This window comes from Pithys albifrons, chromosome 3 (genome assembly GCF_047495875.1).
Source record: "Pithys albifrons albifrons isolate INPA30051 chromosome 3, PitAlb_v1, whole genome shotgun sequence".
Taxonomy (NCBI): domain Eukaryota; kingdom Metazoa; phylum Chordata; class Aves; order Passeriformes; family Thamnophilidae; genus Pithys; species Pithys albifrons.
Genome location: NC_092460.1, coordinates 81548604 through 81568326, shown reverse-complemented (window position 1 = coordinate 81568326; position 19723 = coordinate 81548604). Strand labels below are relative to the sequence as shown.

Sequence of the window (19723 nt, the reverse complement as noted above, 5' to 3'; positions counted from 1 at the left end):
TGTCAGAATACAACCTACATTCTTGTCTTGCAAATCAATACACTTTTTTCCAGTTATTTCCTGCTGCTGGAGAGAACTTATTCTTTGCTAACCACTGTAATGAAATACTCTTCCTTGAATGTTTGCTTTTCTCCTGAAAAAGGAATTGGGAGCAGCAGGGATATGACCACTCACCTCTTTCAAACTCTGCATTCTAATGTTTATGACATGTTTATCATCAACCACCTTTAAACTTTTTGAGGCAGTTTAATGCCTCCCTGACATCCGATCCTGTCAGATCTCGGAATCTAAGCAGGGTCAGTCCCGGATTAGTACTTGGATGGGAGACCTCCTGGGAAATACCGGGTGCTGTAGGTTCTAGTCCCGAGGACTTCACTGGCACTGTCCAAGCTCACTCGGCCGTGGCAGATGAACCTCAGGACTTAAACAGTGGGGCCAGTTCTGCGCACGCTGAGCCTCACCTAAAATCCACTGCGCAGGCTGGAAGGGCACACCCATGTGGGGACAGCCCTTCCCAAATCTTCGTTCGCGAAGCCGAGCCACACACACACACCTTTAAACTTTTATCAGGATAACAACTTTGTCTTTGCAATGACTCCCACAGTAGTCCTGACTGAAAATGGGGAGAACTGGGACATAAAGAGACTAATATGAGAATTATGTGGAATAAAAAAATAGGATTTTACAGTCTGCTAAGGGACTGGCAGTAGGCTATGAAGATGCTGGATGCTCGTGCTGTATATCAGCAAAAAATATCCAGAGTTCCTCAATTTACATAAGAAATGTTTTTAATAGGCACAGTACAACCAGCTCTCAGACGCTGACTCCCTCGTTTTTGCAGCTCCTGAGTAAGTCCACAAGTCCATAGATCATCAGAGCTCTCACAGGGATAACAGTAGCAAAGCCTGGCGCCTGCAGCGTGCATTTTTCGGAGCGTTGCCATGGTGATCTACAGCGCGCTTATCCCCTGAGAGCTCAGCTCAAAATACAGAGGGAACCAAAGCAGGACAAAGAAATGACACCCAAGCAAAAGCGACACGGAAATTATGTGTAGTAAGCACACATATACACTTTCATAGAGAAGATTTCAGAAAAGAGTTATTCTTAGAACTGAGTGGTCCGTAAGAAAGAAGCACAGTTTTCATAGTCTCACTCTAAACCAAGATGGTCCGTGGAATAAACCCAAGAATTTCTAACCCTGTGTCTGTTCATGGGCCACTATTTGGCACAGGGTAAATCCTCAGCCTCTGTACTGCAAAAATCCAGATTTGTAGAGTAAGGACAAAGGACAAGGGATTACTAAGAGATGCCTTTTAATGTAACACTGTAGACCAGGACAGATCACTACATAACAAGAATCTGATATTTACTTTTTAGAATGTTATATTACCCTATTCCATGAAAAGAGTTAATAAAACAATTCTTCAGTATCTGAGCAATTTAATTTTTTACCAACTAACTTAAATCATCTGTTGGTCCTTATGGCAGTTATACTGTCTTATTGCACTCTCAACAAAAGAGAATTACATTTGTGCAAACGTGAAAGCAACACTGATGTCAAGTGATGTATGATCTCGCTACATAGTTGAGAAACCTGAAGTATGGTGCTTTCACTCCTACCCTAAAAAAGTGCTATGTTATAATGGCCACACATATAAAAATAAACCATCAAGAAGAGACACCAAAATTAAAAATCTGGGCCATGTCAGACACATCACAGTCCAGAAAAAATACTAAATGAGAGTCAATCAATGTTTTGCCACTAGGCAGTATGTTTTAGACAGACCTTATTATCAGATATCACCAGCCCCTTTTGTGCCTAAATGAGCTCAGAGATTAGTTAATCCCACACAGCTTGATGCTTAGCAACTTGCATATGGTAGTTTCTTTCCCCAGAATTATATTCTTTTTGTTCTTATCCAGGTTTCTTATTACTGCTACAATGGACTTTGTTAGTCCTCTCCACATCACCATCTATTAAATCAAGATATAAGAAAAGCTGCCTCCTCCTGAATAAGCTTTCAGTTAGATCTGCTTTACTTTCCATGAAACCTTTCTGAGTTGGTACAGTACTAAGCCCTACAGGGCTTTCCAATACGCCCTCTCACAAAATTTGGTGTGTAGTCTGTTGCTTATGACTATGGGCAGCACTTCCCCTGCCACCTTTGGACTAGTGCCTGATGCTCATCACTGTGGAAGACAGTAAGTTCATGGAGGTTTGGTTTCTTCAGCATATTCACATTCTCACAATCCCAATGACAATGGACAGAAAAGGGGTTGTGCAGCATAAATTGCCCGAGTATCCACTTGTATAATGTGCAAGTGTTTATTTATTACGTGTGTCTCTCCTCACTCAGGTCACTTGTTTAGGGTCTGTGTTATCTACTCAGTGAGTGAATTCTCTGTGCTTTTCCAGGCTATGAGCTCCCTGGTTTTCAAACTAACACAGGACCAACAACTGATGGCTGCAGGAAGGGCTACAATCTTTGGTATTTATCATTTTATCTTTAGCTTCTCTTCCAAAGGGTGCTGACACTTGCCTTGAGCAGCTTCCCTATATTTTAAGCTTTCTTGATCCCTTTTAACAGTGACTGATTTATTTCCGCCATACACTGGTATTTCTGCTCAATGGCAGGGAAAGAGCTTGAACTTTAACAAGATCCCTAGAAAATCACTGATTGCAGTAGACATAATACTATGGCTCTTACATGCTCATATCTTGGTCCCTTCAGGGAAGAGGTTCTATTTACTGTGAATAAAGACGAAGATTGACAGACAGCCTTCAAATTAAAGCAAATGCCAGAAAATGTCTGATTACTTGTGGAACCAGCATTTAACAGCTTAACATACTCTTTATTTAGATATCATTTTGCATATTTTACCCATAATGAAAGCAAACTTGTGAACAAAATCATCAAGACCACTCATGTGCTGATAGACAAGAATTTTAATAAAATTTGCACTTATGAGAGCAATTTGTACAAACCTCCATCTCTTAAATGCTTATGCCTTTATCAGGGCTGGTGAATGGAAAATTGAGACCCTAGTGCAATTCCAATCACTTCCAGAAAACAGTTGTATGCTGTAATGTGCATCTACTTAGGGAATTTGTTTGAAAAGCTCTACTTTACTTACTGTAACAGCATGCACTATGCCACCCACTACTTGTATGACAATATTTTACAAAGATATGGCAAATCTTTAAAGCATGGGGACAAATTAAGCACACAGAGGCTGTTAAATATTTACCTTGCCCAAGAACATTAGATGGATTAGATTAATGCAGAAGATGATAAATGTAGTTCAACTTCAGTAAAGGAGCTGGCAGAGCAAGATGAGCATCACTGCAGAGATACTTGCCTCAAATTCAGGTGTTGCAAAACATCAGATGTGCCCCCCTCCACCCCCTACTACTTGCCTTTACTCTCCTGCACTAGTCAGCAAATGGAGTCACAGGCAAGGCTTCTGTCACCTGCTTAACAGACACGTAAGGAAGATCCTAGCAAGTTGAACAACCCACTTGGAAAACCTCCTTTTTCCTCCACTGTCCCACAAGGTCAGAGTTTCAGTTTTATCTAATGAATCTTACAGTAAGTGGCTTGCCACTCTCTCCACAGGTTGTTCTGCCATTCATTTCAAAGAAAGATCTTGGGTGAATGTTATACTTTGCCTAACATCTGAGCAGAACAGTTGATATCTGGTTTATCACTAGAGAGAATCTATGCTGCCTCTAACTGCAGTAGTTCCTTGCTCTGAAAGGTAAATCACTGCTTTGGTCTGGTAGTGGCATGCAAGAGGTAGTGAGAAGACACTCATAGAGCTGCTCTAGCAGGAACTATCCATTTTTAAGCTTCTGGCTAGCTTAGTTTTCAGCTGTTGCTTAAGGTTGAGTTTTGGTTGCAGCTATATTTATGGCACCCATGGAAGTGGCAGAAACCAGCAGCCTGGGGAGATGGGAGAACCAATCAGTGAACTTGTACCAGTGTGAACTGGTATCCAAGAAAGTGACTATATAAACACATCCTGACACAATTTAAGTAAAAACCTTCAGTAGGTTTCCTGCAACTGGAGAAAGGAGCACTGCCTGTCACTTGGTCCAAGACAAAAACTTTCTGGGAGAAGATGTTATCTCTGCTCATTCTTCTTTTATGAGAATAAACACCTGCTTTTGTATAAGAGGACTATTTTCGGAGTACCACATTTAGTCACATTCAATTTTGCTCAGTATTTTCCTTTATTTAGCTTTTTTTTGTTTGTTTGTTTCCATTCCCCATCCACATCATTTACTTGTTCTTTTCCTTCTGGTCCTATATATACTTCAAAGACATATTTTCAAAGAACAAGTTCTCTCAGCATAGCTCGTCCCCCAACTGTAAAAGCTTTGCTCACATATACCTCCCTTTGGAGAGATAACTTCTTTGCATAATGACCCCTTAGGCAAAATCTGTAATCATGCAAAAGGTAGAACATTCCCACATGATGAAACTTGAGAAGGAAGCATACACATCCTGCAAAGCAAACCAAGAGTAACACCACAAATATTTATACCCCAGATAAAATCTATATCCTGCAGATTCGACTAAACAAATGCTACCCATTATATCTTTCAAGGCAATCAACTGAATAAGTCACATATGGATGGATGGCCTGATTTGAGTTCATGCAAGTGTATGAAAAACCTGGCAGTGTAATGAATCAGCTCTATTGACCACATGTACCTTCCCTCCCTCCCTAGAACCATCCCAGACTTTAAACAGGATCTGGTTGGCTTTGTGACCTTGAAGAGCTCTCTACAGTCATTCAATTTCTGGATACTTCTGATGATGCACCAGCAACCAATGCCACCACAAAGCAGGGACCAAACTCTTCCAGAGTCTTCTGTACATAATGATAGAGTTCACATTTTCTAAAGATGCTGACTGTAAAAAGTGCAGGTGGATTTGAGAAATCTATTCCACCACTCCTGACGTCAGCTGTACTGTATGTTTCAGCTTGTTACAATGGAAATGGTATTGTCCTATTTTTCCTCTCGGAGTACCCTGAAGAGCCAAATAGCCAATAGCTTATGATGAAGACTGCTGAGGTCAAAACTGTGGCCCAGCAACCTCAAGATTTAAAAAAACAAAGAAAAAGAAAAACCCAAACAAACAAAATCTCCCAAAGAAACAACCAACCACAACAAAAAAACCCCAAACCGAACCCAAACTTCAAGCTCTAAAAACATGCTTCTTGAAAACCATCGCGGGCCCATTCAGTCCTCTGGAAATTTCCAGACACATTTTAAAGAAAACACTGTCTGTGTATTAAAAAGAGTTGCAAAGTTTCGCAAACTGGTACGTTCCCAGGAACTGTAATTTGATATGATTCACTTAACTAGTTACAATTAAAGTAGCAGAATATTAAGGAAAACAAGCAAGGATAAACAGGACAGTATTTTACATATCTCTGGAATACTTCTGTTTACAAAGTCATTTGCTTAGTGACTGACAATGAGAGATTTCCTACCTAAACCTAGATATTTTTATGTCTTGACATTACTTCATGACATTTTGCTTGATCAAATTGTGTTGCAGTAACAGTACACTAGAAAACTGTCTAGCTGTCCAGAGAAACGGCTATTTTAAATACAATGTCTTCTTCACTACATTAATTGAATCATATATGGTTGAGGCTTGCCTTGAATTTAGCCCTAAAAATTATTAAGCAGACAAGTATTTAATTGTTGCTTTTATGCCTATTTAATCCTTTAATTAAATGTAATTAAATATAACATTATTGAGCCAAAGATCATTATAAAGATTTTTCTCAACTAATACATTTAAATGTATTAAAGGAGGGAGAAAATCAAAACAGGAACACAAGCCAGGCTTAATAAACAGATTCATATAAATTAAAAATTTAGCATTAAAAGTAACACTGTGAATGCATGGGGCATTTTTTCATGTTTCCTAGCACAAAAGTAACAGCAAAGGTTAAGAGCAGTGGAGGTGGTGTATTCCATACAAAACAGTGCATTAATCAAACAGTTTCCATTTAGTAGTGACAGACCAGTTCATCTAAGACAATTGCTTAAACAACATCATTGCTATCACAAAGCAAGAAGATGTATGGTAGGAACAGAGCAGAAGTCCTATGCTATGAAGAGACCCATAACACAGGCGCAGCCGACTGCTCCAGCACCAAACCCAAGGCGATCAGCAGCACCAAGGCCTCAAATGCAGAAGCCCTGGTCTGAAGGTCAGTTGAAGGAGTAAAAGCCAGGACGAAGAGTGAAAGTCCTGTGCACAGAGCTGGGAGCAGCAGGGCCACCTACTTCAGCCTGCAAGGCAGAAGGCATCTGAGGTGAAAGGGTGACACTGCTCTGCCTCTGCTAGGGAGAACCTCTCAAACCCCTGCTCCCTGGATTTTGTAGGCTTGGAGTGTGCCTCAAAAATTAATTAGACATGAAACGAATGGGGCCTCCTAAAACTATTAGTAATTACACAGTTGCTACAGGCATAGCATTCAGAGACTTCCCCTGTACTGACAAGGAAATAGCAGCAAGATCATCAACAAGAAAAGCAGCAGAACAGTGCCGTTATCTGTGCCTGTTCACACTTTTATTGTTCAAACTGGTGTTGTTCACTTGCCTAAAATTAAGAACTGAAGTGAGAAAGCTGATTTCACTGACTCAAATGTCCTCAGCCCCATGAAAGGCGTCAGGAGTTTATGGAGACAAAGTTAATGTAGCATCTGGGAATGACACTAAAAGTTATACTCAAACTACAAAATCATTGCTAGAGTCAATGCTGACAACTGATTTGCAACAGTCCCCTCTAAGTCTGTAATGCATTTCCTTTCCTAAGTAGGGACAATTCTCCATTTTTGTTGACAGACACAACAAGAAACTTTGTGCCAATATTCTCATTTCTTGGAGAGTATAGAGTAATACCCCAAATGAACAACCCAAGCTATTTATTATGTAAATTACCATGGGCTGACACACTGATTTGAGAGCCTTACAGGTGTTATCTCCTAGTCTCACTGTGGATTAGGAGGAGGAAGGAAGCTGTTACAATGTGGGTGATAACCAAGCAGTTGCATTCACCAGCCTTTACAGGAGGAAAAGGACAACAGTGTAGGCTGGTACCTTTGACAGAAATTTTTTAATGAATCTCCTCTTTGCATTCCCACAAAATTGAGATTACACTAAAACTTCAAATTTGGCTTTAGTACAGCAAAGAACTGATGTGAAGTCCTATTTTACTGCACCCAGCTTTTCTACTGGTTTTGCTAGACTTGGGTAAACTGCTTTTTGCTTTCTCTGGATCTCCCCAGGATGCAGCAGCCCTTGCCAAAAATAACTATGTTTTAATTTTTCTTCACAATTCCCTTGCAGAGGTTTGCACTGTCTTAATGCTGTAGCATCACATATCCTTTTAATCCCTGCCCACATATTTTAACATTTTAAACACATGATTATTTATAAGCAAAAAGCCACCAGGGCTTTGGTGAGGTAAAGTGATTTAATGGAGACTGAAACTGGGAAGGAGGGAGAGGGGAGGGTGAGTCATCATTTTGTGTTTTTAATCCTTCACTCCTCTTCTGTTGGGCTTTGTTACTAGTGGTAGCACTTATTCACTTTGAGCAGGGCCAAGACAGCAAACAAATCCTCGGAATTTGAAAGCCAAACAATTCCAACTCCTAATTCAGCCATGCATGTCTGCTCCAGGCTGTTCAATCCCTTGAGACCCCTTTTTGTAGCCTAGCTTTTTCCCTCCTTTAAGTGCCAACTCATAGACAGCCGTTGGCTCGAGTTTTGTACATTCCCACCTGCTCCTGCAAGAGGGAGAACAGACTGGGATGGAGTGACGCCATCCTTAAGTTTTGTGTCATATTCAGGACTGGGCATTGCCACATCGAACAGAGCAAACAGGTTACAAAAACTGTTTTCACAGACAAAGCAAGGCACTTGACAACCACTACCACTCCAACTAAAACACCATTTGAAAACAAGTTGCACTGCATATTGAGGGGAGACAGCACTTGTTCAAAATCCTCTCTCCTTTTCAGTCATTGCTCAATAGAGCAGCAAAAAATTTGTCCTTCAGCCCAATTATACCACTCTGCTCATGCTGTAACAAAAGGAGAAAGAGTCATGACAGAAATAACAAGGTAATCTGCATCTCTAATGGACGCAACAGCAGGAGGTAGAAAAATTAATTTCTATCACATACTGTTTTCCTTTCTACTTCAAGCACCCTCTCCCGCTCTAAACACTCGTTCTATACACACCTTCCCCCCAAAAAATAAAAATCTCTGAAGACTGATCCTCCCAAGCCTATCTATACCTCATACATTTTGCAGCTCCTCTGAGAAACAACCCTTTGCCTCAAGCTATGACAGCCGGGCAGTGCAGGGCTCTGAGTCCAGCCTGGGAATTAACAGCATGTAGGTTCCAGCTCTAGGCTTTTTAGGGCTGCTTAAGTGTGGAAAAAGCCTTTTAAGTGTGGATGCCTCAGATTCAGCTCCCATACATACTCATGTTTCTGTACGAAAATACTAGCAATCGGTTTCAAAAGTGTGAATACTCTTGAGTTCTAAGTATAGTTTAGGACAACTAATAATATGAAGAACTTTTGAGAATTAGACTACTTATGTAAGTAAATTAACTAGGTAGCAATTGTGAAAATGCTGATGTTGGACAGTAGTTCAGCTTCGTGGGCTATAAATGGATATAATTTTTACTTACCTGACAGATGTGTCACGAGAATTAGCTAATATTGACACTTTGATCTTCAAAATGCTTTGCCACTTATTAATTAAGGAAGGACCATTTTGCATTTCAAATAGCTAGTATTTTGAAGTTGAATTTGTCTCCATCCCTCTCCTAAAATGGTAAAGGATCTACTGTTTTATTTTCTACATATTCCCCAGGAGATCATTTCAGGGAAACACGAGAAAGAGAGAGTGACATGTGGGTCTGTGTTTCAAGGGAGATGAAGGAATATCTCTAAATAAAAATCCATGTTTTGTGGCAAGAATCTTCGCTCCTGAGGGTCTTGTAGCCAGATGTGTAGACTTGGTCGTGTTACTGAATTAGGGAGAAAGGACGTCCATACCCTCCAACAGATGACATTTTTATAACTAATGTTCAAGTATTTTTTACAAGGCAGGTCTCAAAGTGAAGTATGAGAAGTACGTAACATATTGCAGATACTCAGGTACTGTAGCTACTGGTAAAACGTGGCCTCGTTTCTCCACAGAGGGAAAGGTGCCAACATAGGGGCAAAATTTTATTATGGTTCATCTGCAGCTCGTGATATGAAATACATATAAACTGTGCAGTGATTTTGTTACATGGGTCACCCACGTAGGTTTCTGCCAGAGGAAGATGGAGAGCCAAGGCTTGTCTGTGGAGACAGGTCTCTTTCAGTCACTCCATGCTTGATAATAAGAGCAAAATAAGGGCAGGACTTTCACCAGGGGTACTCTCATTGTGAAGATCTAGCAGCAAAGGGATGACATTTGGCCTTTACGTGACCCAGTGAATATAAACTCAAATTAGAAGGAAGTAAAAGATTGTATGTGATAGCATGTGAGTAAACAGCAACATAAATAAGGCTCTAAATATGCTTCTCTGCACACTCTGGAGAGATCATTATGCAGGGCTTTCCTGTGGTTGCTACTGCTGCTGGTTACAGCCTGACCTCGTGTCACAGGCTACTCAAGCCTGTGCAGAGATGCCATCTCTCCTGGAGATGCAGTATTCTCCTTGATGTTAGCCAAGCAACACAGGGAAGATATAACTGAAGGGAAAGAAAAAAAAGACAGGACACAGATACCAGAAGAGATGCTACAAAATGCACGCAGGAAGACAGATGTAACACATGTGTAGGGCTTTAAATGCCCATTAGGGTCTCAGGGTGATAGCGGCAGAAATTCTGTGGGAACCTTTTGCAATGTCATGTTCTCACCCACTGCCCAAGACACACAGAAGATACTGAACAAATGTTACCTGATGTTTTGGTGACTTAAGTCCTATGTATCTAAAGATGTGTTTTAGAGGTTGTCCTAGTTACAATAGTCAGGACCAGTTTATCACTATGTGCTTGTAATCAAAACTGTGTATTCTACACCCTCTATCATTTCTGATGAACTGTTAATAATGGATTGTTTGCAGCAGCTGCACAGGGTGCACCTGACACCTCAGGCTACAAACTGTGTGTTAAAGAACCCTAAGAGGTATGGGAATGTTTCTATCTTCAGACCAGTGACTCAGCTGTGGTTACTCCCCTACAGAGAAGCTTCAACACTGTCACATCCAGCCTGAGGGGTCATGTCTTCTAATGGGATATTAGGGACTGGCACAATAGGCAGTTGCAATGACCTAGACCATCAAAGACTCCAACAATAACCCAAGAATCACAGAGTTCAATCACTCGTTGTGAAACTCCCCACCCTGGGGGCGGTATTGGGCATTCCCACCTGAACCTAAGCATAAAATCTTTGGGTTTTGGGACTTCTGGTACCACTCGTTGGACCCAGAGGAGGACCAGAACCTCAACAGGACTGCAACTGCCACTCTCAACAAGTCTGTGACCATCATCCTCACCAAGAGGTTTTCCTTTGTACTCAGTGGGACCACATGGTGCTCAGCACAGGGGCTAACAAACACCATTCTGTTTGTGCACCAGGTGCTGGGTTATACACCTAATTTTTGTGGGTTAAAACAAATTTTTTCTCTGTATCACTGTATTTATTGTAATCTTTTTAGTAAATTGTAACTCTGACTTGTAATCTGTCTTCAGTTGGGTTCATTTCTCCCACCAGTTTACCTTTAAACCAGCCACAGAGGTGATCCTGGGGACTCAAGTCTGATTTTCATACCTAGAATTAAAGTTCCTTATGTGAATCCTTCATGATAGCCTCTATTATGGGAGATTTTTTTCCCCTATTCCCCTCCCTCATTTAATGTACAACATAGGCATTACTTAATGAACTAAAAATTCCTCAATATTTATTTTTCTCCTCATTATCAAGTGTGGCTCTATGCCTTCTTTATCATGTTATCCAAATGCTGCTGAGAGTTCTTTATAGCATTCGCAGTACAGGAACTAAGTTCTTACAAACAACAATTAGTGTTACAATAGCCAGCTGGATCCTGAAACTAAGGTGGACATTTTTGAGATGGGCACTATTTTTGAGAAAATATCATCCTAGAAGTCTAAAAAGCATCTCTGTAGACCTTCCAGAAAAAACCTGCCTACCAGGCAGCAGAGCTTAGTGACAGCACATGACATGACGTGGTCCTCACCCTTCACAAGGGTGTTTGAACTAGGCTATTTATGGCGCCAGTGCATACATTTTACATAAGAAATACTGCTGAGAACAGTGAACAAAACACTCAATGTTACATTAAGAACTTGTTCCTGGGATCACAGATTACAAGATGTGCAGTGAGAACCTAATTTTGGTATCTAATCAAGGCTGAGTGTTCTTCCCCTCATTCTGCACTTTCCTGACTGTGCTCTACTTGATGGTGCTTGCTCCTGGTACTCTATGCACACACTCCTCTTCCTCCTCCTTGCAGTCACTGCCTCAAGATTATTTTGACGTTGCATCTCTATAATCCAATACAACTGGCTGGTTATCAACCCCTCCAGTCCATTTTACATTTTTGCTAGCCTTTCCTTATTTTTTAAGTGGGAAAATCCCTTTTACTCTCCCCTTTTACTCTCTTCTTCATCAGGTAAAGAAACACAGGAAACCAATGTTTCACTGGATTCCTCCAGCATCCCAACTTTGTCTTTCATCTCTTTGAAAGGTGAGTCCAGAAGTTCATTGGATGAGAGTGAGGAAGAGCAGGTTTATTCCACTTTCTGTCTTTATGGGTAGCAAAAGCCAAAATTCTGCGAGTTATCTTCCCAAGCCATTACAGTGTATTCAAACTCAAGTTTCAAATTTAATTTTGAATTTTGTCTAAACCAAAATTTTTTAACAAATATCTCTGGATGTACTACATCAAAATGGATGATTGTAAGAGGAGATCCTGAATTTCACAGTTTCAGGCCTTTACCTCCAGTTTGTGAGTGATAAAGCCACTGCTCCTCTTGTTTCCCATTAGGTGCTTTGTTCCCTCTCTTTGGCTCTGCTGACTTGTTATATAAGAATATCTCCATAGAAACTTTTGTGATACAAAACTAAGAGTAGATATGAAAAGGTATTTTATTCTGTGCACCTAAACTTGTTAATTTGGTATTACTGCAAAAATCCCAGCTAATGTGAGGCCAATTAATTTTTGAAAATTATTGAAATTTAGAAGTATAAATTTTTAATTTTAATGTCAGATAGCTGCAAGAATCAGATCCAGAAGAAGGTTTGCAATCTGGAGCCTAGTCTATACATGCACAAAGTTAAAATGTCAGAAAAATAACATAAACTAGACATCACATTTATTTTTACATGAAGGACAAAGTGCTAGCATCCATCTTTACAGCAGGATGTATTTATTCCTCTGCCAGTTTCATGATCAGCTGATAATCATGTTGTCAATATTATACTCCTCAGCTTCCTGAAATACTGCTCTGCTTCATGTCTTTTATTTGTTTTAACATACATACATGACATGACATGACATTTGAACTGGGCAGGTATTTTTTATAGTTCAACCCATATTCAAATGATGCTCTCCTGTTAAACAGGCACTTAAAAACTACAAACAAGAACCCTCCACTATTCTGCTTATTTCACAAAAAATGAGAACTGAAGATAACCCTTACCAAGTTTCCCTAATTTCCCAGAAGAAACAGTTGAAGACCAGGTTGGTAAGAAAAATGTGAAAGTAACTGACAAAAAATTTCTACATGTACAATGTTGTCATACACACACATAACATTCAAGAAGTGTCACTGGCCTGAATAGGGTCATTTGTAATTCCTGCAGTATCTCACTGCTTCAGTTCTATTGGTCAGCCAGTAATCATTGAAGACAAGTTTATAAAAGCCGAAAGGCTAAAATTAAAACCAGCTCAGCTTGTTAGACACTTAAAACAGGATCGCTGTCCTAGTTGACATCTAAGTCATTAATTCTATACTCTATTCAGCATTTTGAAAGGCTTAGTTGACCGCTTCCAAACTCCTCAGTCAGGCTCTGGGAAAAGGAAGGTGAGATCATGGGAAAAATGCAATATGAAAAAACACTGGAACAAGTCTGTGGCAGCTAGAAGTTCATGACTATCACTGCCCTGAACAGCAGAGACACTCAAAACCTCCTGGGGTGTGCTTGCAGAGATATGGCTTTGCTTCATGTACAAATATGTATGTCCATATACACATGTGGAGGCACACAGTTGGTGTATCACTATAAAATACAGCTAGGGAAAGCAATTTAAGAAAAATAATGGGGTATTCATCAGCAAAGTAACAGTTTCAAAAGATTCTAGAAAATGAACCAAAACTCTTACTGTTAGAGAACTATTGACTCCAGGTTTCAGAAAGTGATCTCAAGTGAGCAATGATGCACTTAGCCTGGAACTTGCAGTCGCTGTATTTCACTCTAAATTGAATTGCCAATCCACAGTGTAATCTTTTTCTACTATAATCTCACATCTTTGGAGCAAGTATACTGAAAAATACTATATACTGGCTGCATTATTCCAAGTTAGACTGAATTCCTCTAGAAATGGAAAATATGTCCATGTTACTGAATTTAAGAATCCCTGTGGGTATTTATACAGGGGGAGTGTGGTTTGTTGCTTTTATTTTCTTTTTAAGGGCATTTAGTGACAACTTCATATTGCCATTTTTCCTGTGAACAGTTCATAAGCATCCAAGTGACTAAGAGAACATGGCCCCATTGAAAGAATTTAGGTATATATAAGCCTACAGCCCCACATTGAATACCATATAACAGATATTCTATACACACGCATCCACAATGATCAGATCCTGTCTTCTTGACATACTGAAAGTGGGGTTTTTTGTAAATTAGGCTGCTAATTTAGCATGATTTATAATACCACCAATGTCAATAGTTTGCAAACATAAATAATTGACACGTTGTGAAATACTTACATTCACTTTTTCTCTAAGTCTTCTTCACTACAATCAAGTTATTTTCCAGGACAGTGTTTAATCTTCTTACTAAATAAAAGAAGACAACAATTAAAAATATATTTATATGCATTCAGCTATGCTCAATCACATTAAATTTATGAACTTTAAAATATGGATTTAAGATCATCTATAGTGTCCCATAAACTTGTAAATTGGTTATATATAGTCAGTTTAATGACATTTTAAACACAACTTTAGCACACCATAACTTTCACTCCTGAAGCTAAATGGGGCAATATTCTCTATTTCAATATCTGCTTGGATAATAAATCAGATGGACTGTTGCTCACAGATGTACAACTAATTACTGAAGAACTGAAAGCTCAACTGATATATTACCAGAAAGAATGTCTGGCATTACAGATGGATTATTGTATGATTTGGTACTCCTCTAGCTAGAGTTTGAACACACTCTTATCGATGGCAGTATTCGGCACCTCCCACAATCAAACATTTAAGAATGGAAAAGAAAAAAACACCTGCCCCTCTAGGGAAGGATAAAATACCATCTGATATTCTTTAACATCATTGTACATGCAAAAAACAGGATAAAAAAGGTTCACATAGATTGTCCAGCATGAATGTGAAGATGACAACTGTCCTCAAAAAGTATCGCAGGCCAAAGACATAGTGAGTGCTGAGTGACTCAACCTATTCCTTACACACAGTTATTTCTCAGTTGCTTTGTAGCAAAGCATGCAATGCACAATCAAACAGTTTTCAGTAAACACCAACACATGCACTAAGAGATCATGGCATGGCAGTTCCCAAGGGAGAAAGACCTAAACACCTGGCAAAATCCACTGCCAGTTCTCCAAAGCTGTCTCATCTCAACTGAGCATGACTGTGAGACTCACATAACACTGGCTTCTCCTGGAAGTAAGATACAAACATCAACAACATTATTTCCCCTTCATGTTCCTTGAGGCTGCCAATACTAAATCAAGTTTATTTTGATAATGTTCCATGGGATTTCATTTCCTGTGTTCATACCCTATATCTAGTTGCTGTGGGAAGATGTTCCTTAAGACTATGTACGTTTATCTCTTCCCAGGGAAAAGCTGTTTGGGGGAACCTGCACACTCACGGGGTAGTGGATGAACAATGATACTCAGCAAAGTTGTGAGACGAGGGACATGAGAGAAGGGACATGAGAGTGTAGGCTTGGGCTGGAACTGAGGAAGGTTGTAGGACGGAAGTGTAAGTAAAGCAGGCAACCCAAGAGACAAACAGACAAAAATAATTAGACTTTAGAACAAAGGAAAGGGCAGATTTCTTTTGGTATCTTATTGACAAAAGGAAAACCAGATCTGCTACAGCTTAAGCATATAAAGGAAAATAAAATTCAGAAGTAAAAGAAAGTGCAAAGGGATGCGAACCACTATGATATTATCAACAACAGCCAAGAAGGAAGGAGGTGGAGGTAGTCAGCAAGGAAACAACACTTGATCCTATTGAGAAGTTTGCTTTTTATATCCATCTTGCATCTTTCCTTAGGAGCATTTTTACAAGCATTGCTGAACAGTAATTTAGGTACATCTTTCACAGTTTGTTCACCTCCCAACTTTGCAGATGCAAGAACTGAAGTGTATGGAAATTAGTATTTGGCTGAGCCCGGAAAATTAATCAAGTGCTGTCAACCCTGACTGTTGTGTCCAGCCAGCTATGTCCCTAATAATAAAGGTGCATCCTTTCCTAAAAACATCAGAAATTTATTTACTGGGAGAAGAGGTTCAACCATAACCCAGGAACTGGTACAGAGTCATCAGACTACTTATGTGCCAGTTCTCACGTGGGTACACAGGGGCAATTTAGTCTGTAGCTGGTAGTCAGCTGTGCCAGAGAATGATGCTACCAAACTGTATTAAATTTTCTGTTATAAAATAGGAAGCCTTTTTCATAAGGGGCTTGGGATACAAGCCAGAAATCTCACTCACTGTCTCCCTGTGTATTCAGACTGAGTCATCTTATTTTCCAGGTTTCTCCACCCAAATGGTATATAGTTTTGGATGGATTTAGATGGACACAGGTGGTACCATCTACCACAAGGCTTCTTGGTTTTGTTTTGTCCTTCTACCTCCTGCTCATAGCACAACAGCATTTTAAGTATCTCACACTGGAACACCATGAGGAACTGGTCTGTCATGGTATGGGTTTGGTTAGCTGGCCAATCCAAACAGACTGCTTGAACTAAAGGAACGTCAATACACATTGCTATCACAGGTCCTCTGACAGCTAGAGGCACTTGCAGACTGACCTGAAACTAAAAGTACTTGGATGACATAGGGGAGTTGTTCTATAAAGCTAACAGAAACCATAAGAATAAACAGAGCAAATGGTTAGGGAGTTACACAAACTAACTTCAGACTAAGAAGGCCAATCTTTCTGTTCTCCCTCTCCATTGGCTTGATAGAGAGTCCTGCCATGGATTGCCTCTTGGATTAGGAATCAGCCTTCCTGAGCTGCTTTTCAGAGGGGACTCCCTCTCCCTTCCATAACATGCAGGGGACAGCTTGGGATTTCTGCCATTAGACTACTTTTAGTTCTTATTGTGGCCCAATCTGAACATGCTTAACTGCTTCCATCTTTCACATAACACAATTTCTACCTTTCAAATCAAAATATACCTTTAGAAGGAAAGGATGAAGACTGCCTTGTATGGGTCATTAAGTTAAGACCATCAGGAGAGGTCAATAACCCAGTAGAAACAGGACAACTGAACAATCTTCCCATCCTGCAAGTGCCCTCTCCTTCATCAGGCAGCTGCACTTCTGTACTCAGTGTTAAGGTCTCAGATACCATAATTTCAAAAGAATGATAAACCCAGGCTGATCAGTTGTGTCCCAGTGCAAAATTTTGCAAGTGGAAAATGTGCCACCCTGGCACTGTGACTGCGAGGGAGATAGTGGCTTTTGAAAGCAGTAAGGAACAAAGTGTGGCATTTGTTCTGTGGTGCCTAAAGCCAGTGCTGCTCCAAGTACAAGTAAGAGCATATTGAGTGCTATTTTTTTTTAAATGTTTGCTTCTAGAGCTAAAAACAGATCCAGATCATGAACCACATTTTTTTGAGGGAGGCTTTTATTTGTTTGTTAGAAAGGGCAGGCACTGGGTCAGGGATAGAAAGTTGTACTATCCGGTTCCCAGACACAGACCTTATTCCCCTGAGCCTTCAGCTGTATATAACATATGGAGCAGACACTTTTCATATAGACTTTTATATGCCCATGGAACTTTCATCCGGCTGTGGAGCTAACAAGCACAGTGCCCTTGATAGGATGGAGCACGTAGGGTAAAATTACATACTGTTTTTTTGAGCTTAATTTTGAGAATGAATCTTCACATTTCAGTACTGGGAAGGCAACATTACAACACACAGACCGTGTCCATATGGAAACAGAATATAGAATTTATTATTATAAACTTTGAGGTGATACCAAATGTCACCCTAATACTCTAAACACTGCAGTGTATTTACATCTCTAACTCAGTATCCCACTACTAAATTCCAATAGCTCACTAATGCAGAATCTTCCCTTACCTGTTACTCTCTAGCTGATGTGGCTCTTGGTCATCTCCATTCTGCCTTCCCCATCTCCTTGACCACAGACACTAGAGTCCACCTCTAGCACATGAACTTCAGAACTTTTTTACGGACTTCCTTTCTCCTCATCTTGGCTTACTGCTATTCTCTTAGCTAGCTTTTGACAGCACTTTCTCAGAATGTGAGGACATCTCCTTTTTTTCTGAAACCTTACCCGTTAATCTGAGAGGAAGCAGGGCCAAGGGCCAAGGGTACTGTGATACACTACCTCCATGCAAGGAACCTATTTGTGCAACCTTGTGGTGTCCCAGCAATGCAAGATGCTCCCCGCATCAAGAGCATCACCTAGCGCAGGTGACATGAGACAGACCAGCACTACACAGTGGAACAAAATTTATTCTTAGTTCTCCAGGAATTCAACATCATACAGGCATAGCCAAATTTTTAAATCACCCAGAATTCAAAATTAACCAAACTCACAAGTTCAGTTTTCCCTTCTCTTTCCTACTCCTTCAAAGTCCTAAAATGATATTACTGTTTCCCTCTCTTCTCAATTCTCAGACAATCCTCTTTGATCCTTTGGCCTCTGTGGGCCAGGGAAGAGAAGAGTTAATAGAATTATGCTGGAAAATGAAGCAGACTGCCATCTATGTTTGTGCTGACCTTAAAAACCAGTGTAAACACAGACCAGTTAGACCAGTTTGCATTCACCAGCAGTTTTCAAAGTACTGAAGTTGCTTAATCATTTCAAAATACCAGTAAGTATTGCACTGACAAGAATTACTAGGAATCTTGTGTTATTCTGGTGTTGTGCAGCCTTACAGGTAGCTCTGCACTCACCATAAGATATTCTACAGCTTCTGCTTTGGCTTAAAACAACCCCAGCAACACCAACCACTGCCCCTTCACAAAACACAGCTGTTAACGACTAGGTGAAGAACACAGAAATTCACCAAAATTGTTTTACAACCATTACTGTTCAATCAAGGTAAATGATATGACATCCAAGGACACTGCTTCAGAGCCTCATGCCTCAAAAAAAAAAAAAAATCAGTATCTGCTACATTACATTCCTCCTTTCATCTTCATGTCATTGAAGGCATTCCACAGGCAGCTTTATTTCTGACAGCACTGATTTTCAATCGATCTGCTTTGGTCTGGATTTGAAATAGGATACTACACGAAATTGGATCCTGGGAGCCTTAAACATGCCCAGGCTTGCACAGGAGTTTAAACAAAAAGAATGGGTTTTTTTGAACATAGGGTGCTAGTAAAACTGATTTTAAAGTGCCCCTGTATTTCTCTTGTCTAAAAGTAATATATTACCTCTATAAAGTCTTTTATACCAAGTTCTTGAAATTCTTTGTTTATACAATGCCACTGCTGCACACCTCACCTTAGAAATCCTTGTTTTAATAGTCAACCAAAGCAATCCAAACCACCAAAGTAATTAAGACTGCTTTAAAATTGGCTCCACTACCTTTCCTCATAGAACTGCCAAGCTAGGGCCCCAGTCCTGCAGTCTCTTCCTCACATTGTCAGTGGGAGTACTCACACAGGAATTCTAAGGTTTACTCCACAAACTACAGAATACAGCCTTCTTTATTGGAAAAAGGAACAGGCATGACAGTGGGAGTGCGAAAAAGTAGAGGGAAAAATGTAAGAAGGTGTAAGAAGGTAAGTGTAAGAGGGTAAAAAGGAATAAAGATCATTAAATAGGGACACAGCACAAATGAGAGAGATTAAGTGATGTAAGGAGATGGCAGCAAAAGATGGTGTGGAAAACAAGAGGAAAGGCATAAAAGGATTGAGAGTTTATCCAGAATGCTGTAGAGCTTTAAATGCATTTGCATAACACTGAACAGAGAAGAAAGTGCAGGAGGAAGTAGAAAGATGAGAGCTTTATTTTTATCTAAAAAGTAAAAATCACCCAAAGTTCACTTCCCATTCCTTTGTCATCCTTGCACTGGGATGTCCACTCCTCTGAAGCAGGGCACAAGGAGGCTGTGAGGACTACAAGCACGGTGAGCCAGGCAAGTCTCGCCCAAGCCCAAGTGGAAGGATCATTGAGGTTTCTCGGGTGTCT

At 40.1% G+C, this 19723-nt stretch overlaps 1 protein-coding gene across 6 annotated transcripts in view; it reads right to left on the bottom strand.

Moving 5' to 3' along the window:
• The window catches only part of PLXNB2 (plexin B2), a 251032-nt gene that overhangs the window by 104071 nt on the left and 127238 nt on the right, over positions 1–19723 (bottom strand). For all 6 annotated transcript variants that reach the window (XM_071552525.1, XM_071552524.1, XM_071552528.1 and 3 more), the window contains one exon: positions 14055–14123. In XM_071552525.1, the coding sequence (XP_071408626.1) occupies positions 14055–14056 (2 nt within the window). In that variant the 5' untranslated portion in view covers positions 14057–14123. The remainder of the gene's footprint in view (positions 1–14054; positions 14124–19723) is intronic.